We start from the raw sequence: 21,199 nt of genomic DNA on the forward strand, positions 1-21,199 counted from the left end.
ACCTCTCAGTCCTATGAAAATCTTTACCAATACAAATGGGCACTCTACCTAGCCAACCTGATGGACCAGCACCGACTACTGCAGCTGATACCGGTGCTGATGTTGGCCCCATTAATATGCTGGCAAATGTCTGTGTTGGCATGGTGTTCCTGTGAGTCTGCATGCCAGTGTGGCAGCAGGTGTCACACCTTGCAGAATATAAGATCATTGATCACACTCTGTCTACATGCACAGCAGAGAGAAATCGTATGTTTTGCCTCTCTAATATGGTAGAATTAGTTTCCCAAAGACTGCACAGAGATCGCTGGTTGATTATTTAGCTCTGCAGCAAGTAGCTACACCTGGACAGTTAAAAAATGCGCAGATATAAAAGTTCCTATCATAAAATGTGTACTGACCAACTAGCGGTAGGTCTTGTTTTGAGGAAAAACACCAAGATTGAACTTCCACAATCAAGTTTTAGTGTATTTATGCACAATTAATTAAACTAGATTAAACATATTGAGAAGCTAATCACGGCAACAAATGGGAATATATCTGGAGTAAGTGGAGGCACCAGAGATGAACAGAACAACATCCATTCTTCTAAGTGGATTATGATGAGTGAAGTAGTTCACATCTATTTTTTAGAAAAATTACAACCCTAATAATATCTTCAGTCCTGCCAGGGTAACATTACTTATCCAAATCTGTGCAATTCTTGGTACTGTCAGTTCACATTGCTTTTCCTTCTCTATTTCAAAATGTGTATTTCCCTCTCGTTGCTGCAGCTCCGCCTGTTTACTGCAGCTACTGTATCTATTAGTGAGGTTGTGAACTTATATGTTGTCCTTCTTGATCAGCTTTGTATGCTTAAATCTAACTTTGCTGTATATTGTGCACTTAATTTTCAAGTGATGACATTCTTTTGCTTGAATCTAATGGCCTCTGGAGTCCATATTTATTTTAATGTGTAGTTGTTCATATTTATATTTATATTTTCATTTCAGTTCTTACAGCGGTTATGCCAAAACAGACCACACATGTTAAAAAAAAAAAAAGAAAAGTGTTGTTCTTCCTCTGCAGTCTGTGTGGGCTGTGTTGGCTGAAGTGAAAACAAGCACAATTGTACCCGTGGCCTGCAGTCAGGAAGAGGCAACAGCATCTGTTGAGGAAGGTTGTTATTTTTTTCCTCAACTTTTCTGGTTTTCTCTTTTCCCCTGGACAACTCTCCACCTGCTAAGAAGAAGACATAACATACAATTGAAAGCCAAAATGGCAGCTGTGAGTGACCCTACAGGACTGCTGAATGTTTATCCCTGCCCAGTGTCCATCAGCTGCCCTGTCTGTCCGGATGAACATGGTTAACAAGCACCTATGTGTTTACTCCTCACCTTATCAACAGGGAGGGAGAAATTGTAGGAAAGGGAGAAAGGAAGCCAGCTAGCCTGCTAGAGCAGACTTTTAAGGGAGCTCTCAGTAGTGTTCGATCTGGCTTTTCTTTGAAGCTCTCAGTAAGGAGTCTGGTATATTGACTACACTTGCTTGGAAATTCATCTGTGATCATTTATCTTATTATGTTGGGGTTTTTATTTAATGGATTGAAATACAGGCACACAAGTCGAAACAAGTAAAAGTGCCAGCTTGAACTTTGATGCACATAAATAAGTCAGTCAGTGAACTCGTCTCTACTTGAGTTCCCCTGAGCAGGCAATAAAATCAGCAAGGATTGCAAAGGAGCTTGTAATGCCTTCCACTAAGTTGTTTGGTAAGGAATATTTTTTACTTCTGTGGATCACAGCAAACGTATAATGATGTGAGTAGTGAGTTGGTGATGAGGGTGTTAAAGTTGGGTGTTTGAGCTGATGTTTTAGCATGCCCCATTAAGTTTACTATGTATCTATATGTCTGCAGGGTAAATTAATCTAGTACTATTTTATCTGTACAGGTTGTAAATTATTGCAGTTTTCCACCTATAATGAGAAATTACTTGTCCAGCATTCTACACAGACATCCCAAATACAGTTAATAATATACTGATATTGAGCTCCTCACAGAGGGAGGCCTTTAAATTACTGTCTCTTACGCTGAAGATCTGCTTTAATTATAGCTGTTTCCTTACATTGCTTTACCTTTTCGTTTGTTTGTGGGGCTCAGCACTTTTTTTTTTTTTTTGCCGTGTTCAGGTTGTGCATTTATCTGTTCTTTAAGGTATGCGAGATTCAAATCATATGGTAGTGTTCTTGCAGATGTGTTCCTTGTTTTCATTAGTATGGCCAGACGAATACCGGGTTTACTGATTTGGAAACAGCAGGTGTACTCCGCCGTGCTGGCACCTTCGAGCAGCAGCACTTCATTAGTCGAAGCAATTACTTTTGGGCAGTTGTGGTTTCACCTGAGTTGCACGAGTATGAGCGTGTGTAACTAATTGAAAGTATAGACCTACACCTCATGAACAAGCCACAGTGACCCTTGAGTGACTGTGAGGGACAAGAAAAGTTTCCTGCTGTAGTTTGAAAGAGCATGGAGGACGACAGTGACACATATAAATCATATAAGAGTTTTTACTGGTACACTGTGCTGCTGTATTTTACTATTTTCTTTAGAAGTTTCAAAATGCAAAAAAAACCTTACAATGATCTGAAATACAGGAATGTTGATAAAATGTATTTTTTAAAGGGAGACTGCAGAACTTTCTCTTTAGCCTGAAAGAAAAAAAAAAAGTTTTCGTGGACATTTTTCCTGGACAGAGAAATACTGTCCAGTCCAATGTGAAGCTTTCCTGTTTATCTTCTGTCTACCCCCTTGGTAAACATCTATCTCATCTACATAATTATATCCTCCCAGTGCACCTGTGGTATTATTCTTTATCACCTAGCATAATAAACTCTTAGCCCCCTTGTTACCAAATTATATAGTTGCTATAAAACACTGCATTCAATGCACTTTGCTTCTCTCCCCCATGTGACACATTTAGTTGATCATTGTCAACTTCAACATTTCCAGCTTGGCTCTGTCTTAACAGTAAATAAATGCACATACCGTGCTGATCCAATCTGGTCCGAAGCTTTACTTATTAAGAAAAGATTAATTTTAAGACTAAATAGCTCATGAATAATTTGTGAACAGGGTGAATAAATTCCAAAGTTTACAGTGATGCGCCCCGTGAGACCAACTTACACAGCCCATGAATGCAAAAACAAGGCCATTGAAATGTAGGGCAATGCTCCTGTTCACCCTCTTTGCCTCATCAGGTGACTCAAACAAGGCTACAAGAAGCAGACATATGAGCTCTGCTACGGGGTGAAGCTTAAGGGAACATGCTGTGTAATGTACACCACCTGTGCACTTCCTGGCTGTGGTATTACTGTGGCTACAGTCGCTACGACAGGCTCAGCAGAGGTCATTTGCATACTTTATGACTCTGGGTAAAAGAGGATAGAGACCATGAGAGGTAGGCAGGCAGTGAGTAGGGAAAGAGGGTGTCAAAGCGTGCCTTTTTGTGTGAGTCACAAGCCCTACCAGTTAAAACTGGTCAAATCCATCTACAAGCCCTAAGATGTGCTGATGGGTGAAAACCAAACAGCTGTGAGGTAGGTTGTTTTTGAAAGTTTCTTTTCCCTTACAGGACACATGTTTTGTAGGCAGGCCCTCTGTGATGCTGTCTTTCTTCTGTTGTTGTTGTTGTTTTTGTTATTGCTGCTTGCTCTCTACTCCTGAGGCTAGCTCAGGCCTGGGTATCTGTACAGTTGTCTCTGTTTCCCTTCACTTGTCTTGTCTGTAGTGGATCAAATAGACTGCCCTGAGAACTGCTTATCGTATTTGAAAGCATTTAATAAACCGGCCTCCAGGCTGGCTGTTTTTGAAATGGAAATAGAGGAGCTGAGATGGAAGAAAGGGATTTCTGTAGATACCTACGTGTTATACGAAATGAAAGAAAATTAAAGGCATTACTGTGTGTGTTTGATTATAGTTGTTGACCAGATATGTAAATTCAATATTTTAATGGTTTGTTTGCTGAGTCACAAGGGCAGAGAGACTGAACTTGAGTCCATTCTGGGCTACAATACTCCTGTGTTAATGATTTATACTAGAGTAGTAAAGAAGCAACTCTTCATATGGAGTATAACTGTAGTGTATACTGTATGTGTATAATAAGTTCCTCTTGAATGACATGTCTTAATGATTCTCGAAGCACCAACATTTATCCTATGATTTCTTTATTTATTAGTTTCATTTGTTTCTAATGAAAGAGTAATTGACTGTTAAAAGTGACTGACAGTTTGCCCCAGGAAACACAGTTACCAGAGCTTAAAAAGATTACTACTCTAAAGCTAATTACCTATAATGACTAACTTAATATCAATCACAGAGTGTTAACAGACTCCCCATCACAGCCTAGAGTGATTAAATGATTGATGGCTGCAAAAATGTTGACTTTGTGAAGTAACAATGCATTGATTTTAAAGTTTATCAATGCAAATTCACGATGCCTGCTAATTACTTAAATTTGTGCTGCTCATGTAACTACAATAGGGGTTGACGTGCTGCAGTATGTAGCATACGCTGTATAGCAGGTACACACCCTTAATATTTTGTACTTATGTCTTAAACTCACATGATGACACAATCAACTGTTGGCCTCAGCCAGACTAGTTAGTGTACTCATTTATGTCCTGGTAAATTTAATAAGCACGTAATTGCAGCACATTTGGTTTTTCACTCGCACTTTAAAACATTAATAAGAATAATTTATGCAGGCCTGACTGAATTCCTCAGATTAAGTAATTTATTTATTATAATCAGAACTAACACCTGGGTAGCTAGTGTTGAGTTTGCTAACACCACAGTACAGCAACATAATATTGTCACATTGTCTTGTCACACAAGGTGTAATTTTTCAGCCCAAATAGGCAATTATGGGTCTGTGCCCTTGTCAGTCTAGCAAGTAAACAAATAGGGGTGTAATATTACGTCTCTTCATTGTGCATAACCTAAATCATTCAGTGTGTTATTTGTTGATGTGGGCACTGATGAGTTTTGACTTTTCCATTTAAAAAGGAAAAAGTGAAATTATGGTGTTAGACATAATAACATTTTCTGTCAGATAATCCTGCTGTGCCCCCAGGATTAAGACATGTTTAAATGAGGCACAATTCAATGAAATGTTGAATGTGTTTACACTACAAGCATTGTTGTGCAATTAAATTTCTTGTTGCAAACATATGTTCTCCCATGAGGAGGTTAATCAAAATAGCAAAGGTCTGGAATGATGTAATACTTGCATCTGCTGTCATTATATAATTTGCAGTAAGTACAGTAAACTTTCTTTATGAGCCTAAGAGCTGGTACATGGATAGAGAGGAAAACAAGATGCTGATAGCTAGTAAAGTGCCGTATTGCAGTGCAAGTAATATGCAAATGGAAAACTTGTAGTTAACACTGGCTGGCGATGTGCAATGAAAACCTGCGTTTCCTGTGGCCCGCAGTAGTGTTTGACTGAAGGGCATGGCTGCTGTATCTAGGTTAACAGATAAAGCATAGTTGGAAAATATATCATTTGAATTGGAGATGTGTTGACAAACATGTTCCTGCAGGCATGATTGAGAATGGAGCTGAAAGAATGATGCAAAAGGAAAACAGGAAACAGTAAAGCTCTAGCAGTGCAGTTATATTTGCAGCAATCAGTAGAAAATTAAAGCAGTGTTGGTGTGGATGTATCTGATGAATACAGTGATGATACATTTATGCCAAAACACATCACCAGTATTGGAAAAGAGTGGCCAAAGCTAAGTGAATATGCAGCTATCGCATTGGACACTCACTGCATTATGTGATTGTCGTGCTCATAATGCCAAAATGGAATATGTGCACTTAGCTGCATCTTTGAAATCCTGTGTTGTGAGTGTATGTTGTGGGACATACTGAGCATGTGAATGTACAGAGGAGTTGTTTATGAATTGAAAAGTTTCTATGGACGTTCTGTTACTTTCTTTTACCACGAAACTAGGTCACTGTTAGCATTCATTGTAACCACCATGAATCGAGCCTGCAAACTTCTAAAGGAACAAGCTGGTAGCTAAAGGTTTTTTAGAACGCAGCGTTTTAGTAGAGTTTTTTTTTTATTTTTTTCTTATTTCTGTTTTTGCTCTGCTGACATTTTTTTTAAATCAGAAATGCACATATTGATAAATAATGATTTTGTAAATGTTTAAATGAATTCAGAATTTGACTTTATCTGTTATGTTTTTATTTTCAATCTACTTTTTTATTCAGTATTAAATGCGATCAAGCTGGTTCATCAGAATGTATTATAATTTAAGCAACAAAAACATCTTCTTGAGCTTGTCTACTCCCAGTGTACAGTATTCATTCCTGATGCAGTGAAGTTGTAGGGGAGCTTACGATAGAGTTAAAAAAGAAAAAAAGACCGACTGAATGAAGGAGCACAGGAACCATTAGGGCCTTCAAAGGACTATAGCCACCCTCTTTGTTACGGATGTTGCAGGCAGTCAATGCTGTTGTCTACTCTCATGCTGTATGAAACCTTTCTGTTTACTTGTTGCAATCATGCATCAACACTTTCATCCTCTTACTACTTTGCTTTGCTTTTGTTTTTGTATCACTAGCTTCTTGTTGCTTTCTTTGGAACTAATAATACTGTAAAAAACCTGAAGCCAGTGCCTGGTGGCCACAGCACCTGTAAGTTAAAAGAAGTATAAAGAGTGGCAAATAGAACTTATTACAGTCATTCTCTATACTCCTATGTAAAAATAATGATGTGTAACACACTCCCTCACACTGTGTGCTTTTTGTTCCCTGGAGAACTGTGTTTGTTGTGTTTTGTAACATTGCAGATGCAATGCAAATCACAATCATACCCTCTCTTGTTGCTTGTTATGTCTTCTTTAGATGTGGAATTGGAAAAGAGTCCTTGAGCTGGGCCTTTCCACACACACCCACACACACCGATATGCACACCATCTCTTACAGACGCATCTCTTTTCTAACACAACTCACACACTTTTTTGACGTATGGGCTGACTATATTCTTAAAGATATTGCTTACCCTTCACGCTTGACGTGATTTCAGAGAGGAGGTGGTACAGAGCTGTCCTTCTCTTGCGCTTTACATGTTTTAGAAGACAAGGTTGAAAAGCAGTGCAAGCGAATGCAGTATATTCTCAATTATACAAACATTTGATGGACTTGAGTGGTCACACATATATACTAAGCCTACATGTAGCTGTATCTTGTACAGTTCCACATCTATCGTCTCCTCCCAAACATATACAAAGTAAGCCATGGACTGGAGGCTAAAGTAAATAAAGAACAGTACACTAAAAGAAAGAAAAAAACTGCTGTGGAGGAGGTGATGTAGTACACAGCAATCTTTGGGATATGTCAAAAATATGGCATGCATTTAATAGCTTGACAATCGCACAAATTGATATTGGCAGCGAAATAAAATAACAGTCAAAAAGTCTGTGCTTTACCTTAAAGCAGGCAAATGTATGAACTGTAGCGAGAGGTGACTTTGTTGTAGGATTTTAATAAAGGTCTTACTTCACATAACAGTCTAAGAATGCCAAGGAAGATCTATTTGTTTATTATCTGTGTAATCAGTGTATGGCAGCTTGTAAAACTTGCAATAAATATTTTACAGCAACCTTTAGTCCACATGAGAAGTCGAGCAGTTCCCCTTGCATTTTCTTTTATTTGACTCTGGCCAACAAAAAAGACTGAATAATTAAGAGAGAATTGTAGCCCAGTGCTGGTTAATGAGACAAAGAGCACAGTTTACATAGTCTCTTACCACTTTATGATGATAATTTAATACTTTATACGCTGTTCATTGAATAAAACATGGTCTTTAATAAAGATTCCTTATACTGTAGATCCAAATCACGTAACCTCCATGTGCTGAGACACAGTCCCGTCCTGAGATTTGCTGAGTGTAGGTGATAATAATTCTTAGAACAGGTGCTTCACCATAAGCCCCAAGGCCTGGGGAAGTGAATGATTAGTGGCATTCCCCCAAGATGCATTGCTCCTCTGTATTAAAACCAAATTCTGCCTTTTATTCCCTCTAGGGTTTATTAAGTGGGCTGGCTGCCATAGCAACGCTTTGGCAGGATATTGCCAGGATAAGCCATAATGGGTCTCTGGACGCAGTTCACTCTCCTCCTGTGGAAGAACTTCACTCTCCGGAAGAGACAAAAGGTACACTTGTGCTCACCTGCTCCTTTCGCAAATCAACGTATAGCTGCTAAAATCGGTCAGCAGTGGGGGGAAAATGAGGATCTGGTCTCAGGGTTGTGTTATCAAGGGCAACTAAGTTATTCATGGGAGGGAAAGGTAATAAGAGGGATTTACCAAGAAAATTGTCTCCTACAGAAGTAAGCTACCTTTAACTCTCCCACTAGAGAACAAGAACAATCTTACCCTAATGCTGACCAATTCAAAGTGTCACCTTCAATTTTTGGAGATCTATCTCTTGTGCATGTTATGTCACATTGCCTGTATTTTAGATCTAACAAAGCCAGCCTTTGGCCTAATGGAAGTGGATAGGGAGTGACGAACGTTAAATGCTTTGTTTGAAGGGCAAATACTCTTTCTAGCTTTCTTGCAAACTTACTGTCAGCAATGTTATCCAAAGATTTACTATCATTGCAGTTGACCAAAATACTTTTTACTTTACTTTTTAGTCTTCACGTACCTATCAACTGACACTGTAATACACTTTCTCTGGCACTTTAACTTTAGCTGAAGCATTGAAAGCTTTCAATATTTCAACTTTTTGACAGTTTAACTGATTCCAGTGCTTTTGCTTCACATGTTTGTTCAACTGCCTATAGGGATTACATTTCAAGAGTGCTCACACTTAAAAAGACGCATCAAACCCTTTCAGTGCTTCAGCTACAACAGACAGTTCAACTGCTTTTAGTGATTTGACTTCAAATCATGGTTGATGTACTATAAGTGCTTAATAATGTCAAAATCTCTGAACAAGTCCAATAAAAAAAACAATTCAAACCATTTAGCTTTAGTGTCGTTCAAACTATTATTTTATTTAGTTTCTTCAGTACATAGAAAGAAAAACTGAAATTTCACATTGGCCTCCCATTGCTCTTGATCATTGTTTCCTCACCTTGATTGGAGTCCAGCTGTGGTTAATTAAATTGTCTGGACATGATTGGAAAGGCAGACGCTACTATAGAAGGCCCCACAGCTGATAATGTGTTCTGTATCAGAAACCAGAAACCATAAGGTCAAGGAAACTGCCTGCAGAGCTCAGAGACAAGCTTATTGCAAAGCATGGATCTGGGGAAGGCTATAAAAAAAATATCTGCTGCACTCAAGGTTCCCAAGAGCACACTGGCCTCCATATTTCTCAAATGGAAGATGCTTGGCACAGCCAGGACTCCTCCAAGAGCTGGTCCCTTGAGCAATCGGGGAGAAGGGCTTTAGTAAGAGAGGTGACCAAATACCCAATTGTCAATGTGACTGGTGATCCTGTGTTGAAATGGGTCACAGTTCCAGGAGGAAAACCATCACTGTCAGCCCTCCACCGATCTGGGCTTACTTGGCAGAGTGACTAGACAGAAGCTTCTTCTCAGTGAAATGAAAGCCCGATTTGGAGTTTGCTAAAGAGCATCTGAAGGACACTCATACTGTGAGGAAATAGTTTCTCTAGTCTGATGAAACCAAGGTTGAACTGCCTGGCCTCAATTCTGAATGTTATGTCTTGAGAAAACCAGGCACTGATTCTATATATCTCTGTATACACTAAACTTTACACTGTAAGATGGCTTCTGTTGTGATTTGGCACTATATAAATACAAGTGAATTGAATAACATCCTAACAGTGAAGCATGGTGGTGGCAGCATCGTGCTGTGGGGGTGTTTTTCAGCAACAGGGACTGGGTTAAAGGAAAGCTGACAAGCCAAGACAACATGGGAGTAGCTTAGGGACAACTCTGTGAGTGGCCCAGCCAGAGCCCTGTCTTGATCCCTATTGAAAGTTTCAGGGGAGTCCTGAAAATGGCTCTCCACCAATGGTCCCCATCCAACCTGACTGAGCTTGAGAGGATTTGCAAAGAAGAATGGCAGAAAATCCCCTAATCCAGGTGTACAAAGCTTGTCTCATCATACCCTTAAAGTCGTGTGGCTATAATAGCTGCCACAGGCACTCTAACAAAGTACTGAAAGTACTGATTAAAGGGTCTTTCTGAATTCAATTAAATTCAATTCAATCTTATTTGTATAGTGCCATATAACAACAGAAGTCATCTCAAGGCACTTTACACTGTAAGGTTTAAGTTATAATAGTAATAATAATTGTCATGTTTTATCTGTGTAAATATTTTAGTCATCTGATTATATGTGCATTTTGGAAAGATGGGGAAGAAGAAGGTTTCCTCTAACCAGTGGGCCAGTTGCCAGCCAGGAACTGTACATGTGTGCTGAATTTAAGGTTATGAGATTTTTAATGGGCACATTAAACAGCAAAAGTTCACTGTGTGTGTATCGAAACCTGGTTCAGTTTTTATTTTTCAAAATTTAGCCTTGAATCACATAATCAGTGTGTTATATAAGGTAAGATAAGTATAGTTTTATTGCCATTTACAAGGGGCTATACATTGATATTGGGAATCTTAAAACATGTGCCTACACTTTCTAGTATGTGGCGTCTCTGGTTCTGTTCTGTATTGCACTATCACGAACAAGGTGTGAATTCGATGATGAGGGTCCCATCACTAATACCACAATAAAATAAAAAGTACACATTTTTGCTCTAAACTATGTTGATTTAAAAAAATGTTCTTGATGTTAACAATTCAACATTTTATATTTACACATCATTATTGGTCTCCTGTTGAACCTTTAGTCTCATTGCTCGCTTCCAGTCAGTTGCCTTAACCCCAGTCATTACTTCCTTGTTCTCATCACATAAACTAGCCTACACATGATCAGCCAATGATATATTGTGGATATTATTACCTCTGATGTCACCTACACTGGCAAAGAGGTCACATGCTACAGGAATATAACAGTTACACCATGTGTCTGAACTGTATTTCAGGGGTCAGAACAAGTTGTCAAGGAATCTAGTTAGCCCTATGAGTCATTTTGAGACAGATATAGCTGTTACAAAGAGCCACATTGTGTTCTTTGATTTAAACCCTTGCAGTGATGATAGGAGTCACATCCACCCACTTGTTTTGTTAGGAGTTCAAGCACAGCAGCGTGCCTGATGCCAGAGAAGAACAAAAGACATCTTCACACAAAAATATCAGCTTTCATCAAAGTTCATACTTTTTTGAATAACTCAAGGCAAAGTCATTCGAAATTTACAACTTTGTATCTGGGAAATATTCTCCTTTTTAATCTTATCAACCAGCTGTCTAGAACAGGATGGTATCCTTTTGTATCAGGAAGAAATATGGGTCTGTGTTTCCCCTAGAATATGTGAGGGGACAGTGGTGGTTTTGTGCATGAAACATGGGATATTTGGCCAATGTCAACATGAAATATTGTTATTAGACAAAACCAGTGGGAGTTAGCAAGGACAATGGTGCTTCTGGAGGGCTTGTGGAGGTTAATGACCAATTATATGAATGCCTCACCAAGCATTTTAAGATTTTATAACAGGCATGAAACTGATTTTATGGTCCAGTATTTCACATAATTTCATAGGAGGAGATTATCTATTCACAAAGAAGCTGGTGTCCAATGGCAAATGCCTGGGGAGCCAGACATTGAGAAAGTCCCAGTGATCTGTGTTTCTTCTCCGTGCCTTTTCTGTCATCACTGACAGACAGCCTGAAGGAAATCAAAGGACAGAATTTGAATTCTGTCTCGTTTCTTTGAAATATGTGTATTATTTTCATTTGTATTTGATTGATACAATTGTACAACTAAAGAGATGTGACCCATCTGAACTAAATAAGTGTTCATTCCCTTTTTTCATACTTGTTCTACTGTAGAAACCATTCTTTATTTCAAAGGGTTTCCATGGGGATGTGGCATCACAAGCAAATATATATTGTATTTTTCCCACCTCCGTCTGCCCTCCAGTTAAATTATGAAGACAGTGCCTGTAGTATAGATCTTGTCTTATTATCAGTGCTAATGTGAGTCATCAGATATGATGTCTGAACACGGATTTGTTGATGGAGCTTTCCAGCTGATTCCTATAAGCAGGTCACTCCACCAGAGATGTTGAGAGGGCTGAGTATGCAGGCAGACCAGGTCAGCCAAGGTTAGCAGGGAGGGCGCAGTGGGTGAGTACAAGGCCAGCGGGAGAGGTTGTTGAAAGATGGTGTGCCAAGGGGGATATAAAAGCCTAGATGGCAGAGGGTGTGGGATGAAGACTGAGATAAAGATGAGCTGGATATTACTTCCTGTTTAAAACACTTCACCACCGAGCTGAATTGCCTTTATAAAATGGCCTTCAGCTTTCAAGGATGCATGTTACTTTGACTTTTTTGCATAAAGAACCTGAATTGCTTTGATATTTCCACAGTAACAACATACTAATCTTTGTACTAGAATATACCTCAAGGCCAAGTAAGAGGGAACAACATGAGAAACTAGCTGGTGAGCAAGTAAAACCTTGAGGCTACCCATTTGCTTTTTAGGTTTCTCTGTCCTGCTTCCTGTGGTTGAAATAAAAGCCTGGGATGTCACATAGGGTGCACTTGCTAGCCGGTGTTGAGGTGGTTGTATTAAAGCAAGGAAGTGGTTGGTACTCTTCATCCAGGAGAGGATTGAGTGTGGCAAGGAGATGACAAGGAGTGTTTGATAGCTTCTGCTCAGGGAGTCACAAGAAGAGATTGCTGTTTCGATCCTGTAAGTGGTCAGAGGAAGAACAAGGCTAACAGAGAAACATATGAACTATGTCATGTGCAGCCACATTGTAAACACACAGACCCACAGTACATGAGGCCATTTAAGTCATTGAGCATTCAGCACCTCAAATGTTATCATTTTCAAGCTGTAAGTATTTTGAATAATTATTTAAATGATCAACTAAATTTGTTAAGGCATGACAGTTGTACTAATTTGTTTGAAAGTACGGCTGGTTTGTGTTTCCTAACAAAAAACTGACCACACGTTTTCTCAGGCCCATAAGATCTTTGCTGATGGTGTTGTCACATCTTTAACTAATGAGAAAACAATGCAAATAATGTCAATAATGTCAATCTTAATAATGCTCCGCAGATGTGTTTCACAAACAGAGTATGAAAATACAACCACTTTTTCCACTTGTGCAGGTGCGACTGGTCGTTGAAGTGCTATGGCCTCTGTTTCTCTTTTTCATACTGGTGTGGGTGCGGACTACCAATAAACCAATTTTCCAAGACCAATGTAAGTAGAAACTCGGTTGTAATGTCAGTCACACCTGCAGGACATCTAGGTTTAATGTGTTTTTTCACAACAACTCCTATCGCTCTTGAAAACATTGATATATCCAGTACACCCCGTGACATCACTACATATAATTTTCCAAAAGATTTAGCTGTGCAGCTGAGTAGACAAGTAAGTGTTCAGTATCTCTGTTCCTTTAGGTCACTACCCAAATAAAGCTATGCCATCAGCTGGTGTGCTGCCATGGCTTCAAGGTATGATGTGTAACATCAACAATCCCTGCATGAACTATCCAATGCCAGGGGAGACACCAGGACAGGTCAACAATTTCAACAACTCCATGTATGTACTTGTTCACTTTTCTGATCTTAAATACAGAAGTTAAGATGAAAAAAAAAAAAAGTTTTTTTTATGATTCAACATCACATTTAGGGCATAACATTTATTATTTTCATTTTGCCGAATTGTCAGAATCGCTGGGATGCTGATAGAGCTGCAAAACCTCCTCGTGAACAGATCTATTCTCAGCAAGGCGCAGTTACTAGCAGATGACCTCAATCAATGGACTTTAGCCCTGTCACAGTCTAACTTTCAAAATGGTAAGGTAATTTGATAATAGTTTTTTTTTTTTTTTTTATGAAAGGGTCTTTTAGTGTTACTTTCACACACTACTGTGTAAATTGGTAAAGATATAAAAGAGTAAAAATTGCCATAGTGAATACTCAGCTTCAGCAACAATCACTCTGCAATGTCTTTGTTAAGTAGTCTCCATCAAGGAAAATATCCCCTTCATGTGGATGACAAGTCGGAGGATTTGTTATTCCCCTTTATCCCTCAAAAACAATGTTGTGTGATTATTTATGATGCAATTTGCAATGCAGACTGACAGATCATTTGTCTTGATAAGTTGCTGCTTTGCATTAGGCTCATTTAGCCTGATGATATTCAGATTTTCATACGCCACCTAATTTGCAAAAACGCAAAGGGGGGCAGCCTGCTGTTCAACCAACGGGTTGTGGGCCATTTGCATTTTGGGGTCGCTGGCTTGTAATATACAAGATTAAATCCATCAAAGATCTAAGCCAGGACATAATTAATGGGTTTCACTGTCTGAGGTGAGAGCACAAAAGGTCATTAACAAGTATAGAGATAGAAGTACTATCAAAAGACTGGGATGGCAGAGGTGATTGTGTTGTCCTTTTTTGTTTTTGCCAAGGCTTGATTAAAAGACTCAGGTGGTCACTTCAATCAGAAAGGCAATAGTGTTCAAGAAGAGCCCAGAGCATGTTCTACTTCCCAATTATCTAACCTTGTTCGTGTGTCATGATTCCCCTGCAGACATGAGTGGCATAATAATATGTGTTTAGTACAAATCAGGAGTTGTATTGAGCTTAGGCAGAGTATCAAACAGAATAATTAATTCAAGACAATATTGAATGATTGTTGCCAAACGTTTATCTTTATTGAACCTTAGATTAGACAGTATGAGTCACTTCTCTTCCGCATCGTAATTGACTGACTTTCATGCATTGCACTGGTGAAAAGGGTAATCTAATTAAATGACGTAACCTCTTCATCGTCTCAGTAACGCATGTTGTTGAGATAATGATATGTTGAAGGAATACAGTATGAGTCTGTGAATATGCTGAACGGAGATCCCTGCTATGTCGAGCTTTGTGAGGGCCCTGTGTTACAATAAACAGTTGGGTTCGAAGCTGACTCTTAGAAATCCTGCAGCTAATCAGGAGAAAATGGCTGGTTAACAATCTGGGACATGTTAAGCAACAAATTGTCTTCTTTCACACACTCATGCAACTCAAGTGTTCAGCTCCTACTTGCACCAGTGAAGGATTTAATTAAAACCGTCATCTAGAAGGCATCATTTTATCTCATATTCATCAGTCTGCAATACCACTCGAAGCAACACATAGAACAAAACCAAAACATCATTCTAGCATGACTTGTGCATTTCTGATGTTCCATTTGTTCTGTACTTCGTACACATGAAACATTCTGGGATTTCTTTTCATTTTAGGTGTTGATAGACGGGACCATTGTGAGTTATGATAACATTGTATTCAACAGCTGCGCTGCAATAGCTTCGAGCAGAGCCTTTAGCTTTAACTGTGTTTTTTCTACAACAGAATAAATCCTTTAGGTTTTGGTTAAGCAACCTTCCCTTGCAGCAGAAAGGCTCCTGTCCGGTTAGTTACACGACAGGCTCTCTTCCACTATTGGTACAGTATAGGTTCCCGTTAGACTCACATGTTTTTGCATGCACCCAGATTTGTCTGCAGTCATGTGGAAACCAAATGTAGGAGGATAGACAAACAGTTGTGGCAGACACAAAAGGCTGCAGGGTTGGCTGCAAAATATCTGCAGTGCAGATGGCGAGTGGGAAAGATTTGTGATCAAACTATGACAATAAAAACAAGCAAATAAAATTTCCTGGTCTGTTCTGAGCATCACACAACACACCTTATCACTTCAGTGTTGAGTACACCTCTGCTTAAATGTGTTTGCTGTATCAGTTGCAGTGCTGCAAAAGTAATGCCGCTCTGTCTTTATGCTTAAGCTCAACCAGTGATCCTTAGGAGTATTCTGCAAGACAATGAAAGCTTCTCCACGCATCTGAAAGAGAATTTGGCAGTGCCACCAACCATCATCCAAAGCCTAATGAATGCTAAGGTTTACATCAATCCAGTGAGTATCATTTCACAACCCTCCTACCATGGTGAAAACCATTGAATGTAGTATCCAGTAAGTAACCTGCTTTGAACTAAAATAATATAATTTGTGAATAAAATGTCCAAACTCTAGTATTTGCTTTGACAAGAAGTAATCTGAAGATGCCTACATTAGCTTATTTAGAATGAACTGAACTTGAAGCAGTAATGAGACTGATGAGTGTCTTTTCCCCAGTTGATACACTGGTATGTATCAAGTAATATACAATAAGCTGCAAGAGGGTAATTATGTTTCACTGACACTCACAAGGATGGAGGAGGTTTAAACAGAGCATGTACTGATTCAAGGATTGTTACTGTGTATGAGGCACTGTGATTGTTTCAGTGGCACAAACTCTCCTATGTGTCTAGAAAGTAAAACTTCCCAGTTACTACTAAGAACTCATTCTCTGTCTTCTGCCCATTAATCCTGTCTTGCTTGGTATTAATATATACTCTGGTATAATTCATATGCCCTTGTACCTGCATGTATGTATGTGTGTGAGTGTGTTGTTGTGTGCGTTTTTTGTATGAAAACATAAGGCTAAATTAAAAGTGATATTTTATATGTGATCTTGAAATGTGATTTATCCACACCATCTGCTTGTGCAACATTCCAAAGGACACGACGCATGAATAAATAAAACAAAGTCAGATACAAAATTCTACCAAAGTTGGTGTTTATTTTTTTTTATTTATTAGTTGATGGGCATCCCAAGGCCAGATAACCTGAGGAGGATCCTGTGCGAGGGGACAGGTCTGGATGGGTATGTCCAATTTAGCAGCCAGGCTGAAAAGAAGGCTTTTCAAAATGTCAGCTGCTCCCTCACTCCACAGCAGCTGATTAACACCCAGCAAGTATTCCTGCAAAACTTGGATATGAGAAAAGTGCTTTCTGAGGTGAGCTTTTCTTGCTGTTTCCATCACTATGAACAAATGTCACAACGTGTCTAATGAAACTTGAAAGGTTTTTGTGTGGTTGGATACAAATGGTCTAATCTTGTCAGAAGCTGGGGAGCATTTGGGAACTGTGTTTACCTTTACTGACCTGTTAGGGACATTTGTACGCATATTTATATCTCAGATATCTTAAAGTCAGACGGCATTTTGATTTGTGGCAGCTCCACTGACAGATGTTAAAACGTAGAGCAACAAGTAGTCCTGTAACCTCAGGACTTTGACATGTGATTCAGATTAGTATGCTGAGTTATGGAGCGTTGTACACTGTAGTGAAGTAACACGTGACCAGTCAGTGGCTGATAATAAAGGTCACCACCACACTTGTGGCCCATTGCACTGAAGTGCAAATTACCGACTCTTTTTATGTCCTTGTCCACGCAGATATTTCACCAGTGTAATTGCAATTAGACAGTTTTACAATGTAAGAGTGACTAATGGAGCTGCTACACTGGGAAAATCCAAAATACTATACATTCATTTGCTAGAATGAATTTTACTTATTACATTTGCCTAGTAAATACATAGTTAAAACACAGATTGATATATGCACGACTATACAGTCTTTGTGACAGAACTATTTTTTTTTTATTATGGCTACAAACACATCTATATCTAAACTAAGGGCAGTCTGTAGGTGCTTTTTATATGTCAAATTGACCCGTTGAGGCCTCCTATTTCTGGCAGGTGGCATGTAGAAGTTATGATGGATATCATCCCAAGTTGTAGGTTAATAAAACAAAGTAAACAAGCTAATTTTCAGCTTGGTGGTTCTATCATTTATATACTGTAAGATGAAATGATCTCGAGAGAAGTATTCCAAGCACATTGGCTGTGCTAACTATAATTCTCGCATGGCTTGCAGAAAATTGAATGAAAAGACAATGATTTTCTGTGCCAGCCAATTGAGCAACCAATTTAAACATTAAATGTTTAATGCTTGTCTGGCTCTGTGACTTAGTGAGATGAAGAAATATCTTTTAAAGTTGAAAGTTGCTAATGTTTTCACTTCAAGAGCAACACCCTTACACTTTTTAAAAATGTTATTACTGCACCATTATCTCACTGTAGTTTTAGTTCTCATATTTTGAGTGAGAAATCATTTTCTTTCCCAGAGGGTGTAAGCTTTCAAAATTGTCACTGTCAGCTGTACCTCTGTGTCTTTTTAACTAGAGTGCATGCAATCAGGTGGGAATTATTTATTAGAACCAATGTTTTCTTGAATTTTTTTAAATCTCCCAGCTTCCTTTGGGATGATGAAAGCTTGCACTTTTCTTTGGGTTTATCTTTCAGAGAAAATATATGGGACAGCAAATCCAATAAATAAATGATAAGGAAGGAAGTTCGTAGGAGAGAGCATTTGAACAATTTAAGCCCACAGGCGTTTTCAGAGGCAGAAAAAAAAAAAAAAAAACAGAAAGCCCAGACAAGATATGGTGGAAAAGCTCTTCAGTGCCTCAAGCAAATGGATGGAAAAGAACATCAAGCCTTCATACTTAAAGCCTGACGTTGCTGAATGATTGCGATAACAACAACAACATAAAGAAAAGGACAAGGGAAGAAGTCAGGGGTTTATCACTGAGGTAGTGAGTGGCAGATGGTGATTTAGACATCGGTTTCACAGCTTTGTGTTTGGGTTTCTGGAAATAATTTCAGAACACAACAGACATGGAAGATGGTAAACAACCCCATTTAAAAGTATGTGGCACTGGACAGAGTCACTCAAATGTCAACATCTGTCTTTTTATTTGTCTGTTTTTGACAGTGTATCTTTTTTTTCTGTTTATTAGTACAACAGTTTGTTTTGTATCATTCAAAATATGTATGGTTAGTACATCTCATAGCATTAGCTTTCTAATCAGCTTACCCGGCAGTGAAAAGAAACCAACCGTTGGAGCCTTCGACAACAAAGCACAGTGGAAATTGAGTTTAACAAATGAGTGTGAGAAAACCTGTTTTGCGCCAGGGCTCACTTTATTTGCCTTTAATGTGACAATACGGAAATCTCTCCTTCCATTGATCTGCTATGCTATTGCCCGAACTATGCTTGAATTGACTTTTTTTTTTTGAAAAGAGGTTTATTTTCCCACTCTGCTCTATCTCACTCCTCTTTATACCTCTCTAAGCCTTGTTATCTTCCCACTCCTAGGCTTTTCCTGACTTTTGTCTTGCATACATTTCTAAGCTTTGTAATTGTAAATGCTGAAAAAACAACACAAGCACTTCTAATGCAGCCTATATTTGACACTTGATTTATTAAAATGACAGTGTTTGAAAGGGCATGCCATTTAGTTCTTCTAATTGGACCTTAAGAATGCCACACTTGTCACCTTATTATCAACCGTCAGCGTTGATGATGTTAGGATGCAATTTACAGGTCAATATACAGAAATTAGTGTGTAAATTTCCATTATGTAGTATCTTGAATGGAACTGCTGATATGAGATTGGTATTTTTATCACCAGTGATCTAATAAAATCTTATCATAAATTGATATGAAAGCTGTAACTGGAGCAACTGGCCGTACATAAAATACATATTTTATTTTTGTCATTTTGACATATATGTAGTTAAAAAACAAAACAAAACAAAACAAAAAACATTTGAAAAATAGAAAATGTCACAGCAAGCATCATTTTATTGTTTTATTACTTCTTTGTTGCATGTGATATCGATTGTTATTTAAACTAGGTGCTCATACCCCTCTTTAGCTGCCTTCAACTTTGGATCTGAACGCAGCAGACCGAGTGAAACTGATGGGGAAAACAACTCAAGATGCTTTACCAGTGATTCAGGAGGTTGGTGGACACTGTGCTTCAAATATTGATCCTTTATTAGATGGTATTAACACTTAGATAGTTAAAACATCATAAAACATAAAACCTTTTGTATTTTGTACCCCATTTTTAAGTCAGCAAAGGTATTGAAACAGACAGCCGACTGTTTATTGTTACCCGTGGCCCTACACAGCTTGAAACAGAAAGGAAAAACATGAGCGACATGCACAGAACAGGTCAACCTTGCAGAAGCTAATGAACTGAGCTGTGAAAACTTATGAGCAACAATACAGGAGCCATACCATAAGAAGCAAACCACTCGTCAGCATTAAGGATTGAAAGGCCAGACTGGAATTTGAAGATTTCGAATAGAAGTCTATGCACAGATGAGACTGAGCTGCAGAAAGGATCTGCTCACTATCAAAACCATACAAGTTCATCTGTGAGGTAGTGTCCTTGGACTCGCATGGCCGCCTCAGGAATAGGTTCCCAAATTTCTATTGACAATATAATTTGTGATGGTCGCAGCAGAATGAATTCAGACCTGGACAGAAACATTTTTGAACGCCAGTGGACAGAGAAATGCACCTAAACTTAGGACTTTATCAGAGGGAAGAAGCTGAAAGTTTGGGATTGGTCCAGCAAATCATCAGTTTTTTACCCAATTAAGCATACAGTACATACTTTCTCTCCGATTAAATTTGGGTTATCTGATACAAAAGGAGCTGTGTTTATGTAGTTTATATGTTAATACGAGAAAATAAAAGGCTGACATTAATTTAACTTTCATCAAATATTCATTTTATTTTAAACCCATTTTATGTGTTCAGTGCATAGCTAACAAGTTTTTTTTCAAAATTCCTTACTTTTACTTGTTCTTATCCAGATGGCCAGGCTGCAGAGCTCTGTCTTTAAGGCCGCCAGCTCATTGAATTTCCAGCAAGACATGATTGGCAGCATCAATATGCTGCTGTGTGGAAGGCAACCTGACATCAATTCCACCAAAATGACCCTGAGCTTACGCTCACCTGGACAGGTGGTTAACAACAAGTCAATCTTCATTATGGGCAACGGTTCTGGTAAGTGTTACAGCAAAGTTCTTTTTAAAGCAAAGCTGTCGCAGAGTACTTGTATCTCATTCATGTATCTACATCTCAGATTTGGAAACGGTTTCTCGGAAACAGAAGAGGTCAGTTATTTCCTTTAAGAATCAGTGGTGTTTAATGATAATGCTAACATCCCATGGCATTTGTAAACTTGATGCCAGAGGCATCATACTGCATGTCAGCAACTGTGCTGAATTAAGAAAAAACAGGAAAGGAGAGTAAATTAGTCTTGAGTAGTGGGTGTGGCCTAGGATGAGTTTATGCACAATTAATCAAATCA

General features: G+C 38.7%; 1 protein-coding gene across 1 annotated transcript in view; it reads left to right on the forward strand.

Moving 5' to 3' along the window:
- Positions 1 to 3,394: 3,394 nt before the first annotated feature.
- Positions 3,395 to 21,199, forward strand: part of LOC113157683 (phospholipid-transporting ATPase ABCA1-like) — a 135,803-nt gene continuing 117,998 nt past the window's right edge. The window contains 9 exon segments of the mRNA XM_026353281.1: positions 3,395 to 3,572; positions 8,073 to 8,202; positions 13,260 to 13,353; positions 13,554 to 13,695; positions 13,825 to 13,952; positions 15,929 to 16,056; positions 16,782 to 16,979; positions 19,748 to 19,834; positions 20,700 to 20,892. Coding sequence (XP_026209066.1) covers positions 8,137 to 8,202; positions 13,260 to 13,353; positions 13,554 to 13,695; positions 13,825 to 13,952; positions 15,929 to 16,056; positions 16,782 to 16,979; positions 19,748 to 19,834; positions 20,700 to 20,892 — 1,036 coding nt within the window. The 5' untranslated portion in view covers positions 3,395 to 3,572; positions 8,073 to 8,136.

The sequence above is a fragment of the Anabas testudineus genome, chromosome 18, assembly GCF_900324465.2.
Source record: "Anabas testudineus chromosome 18, fAnaTes1.2, whole genome shotgun sequence".
Taxonomy (NCBI): Eukaryota; Metazoa; Chordata; class Actinopteri; order Anabantiformes; family Anabantidae; genus Anabas; species Anabas testudineus.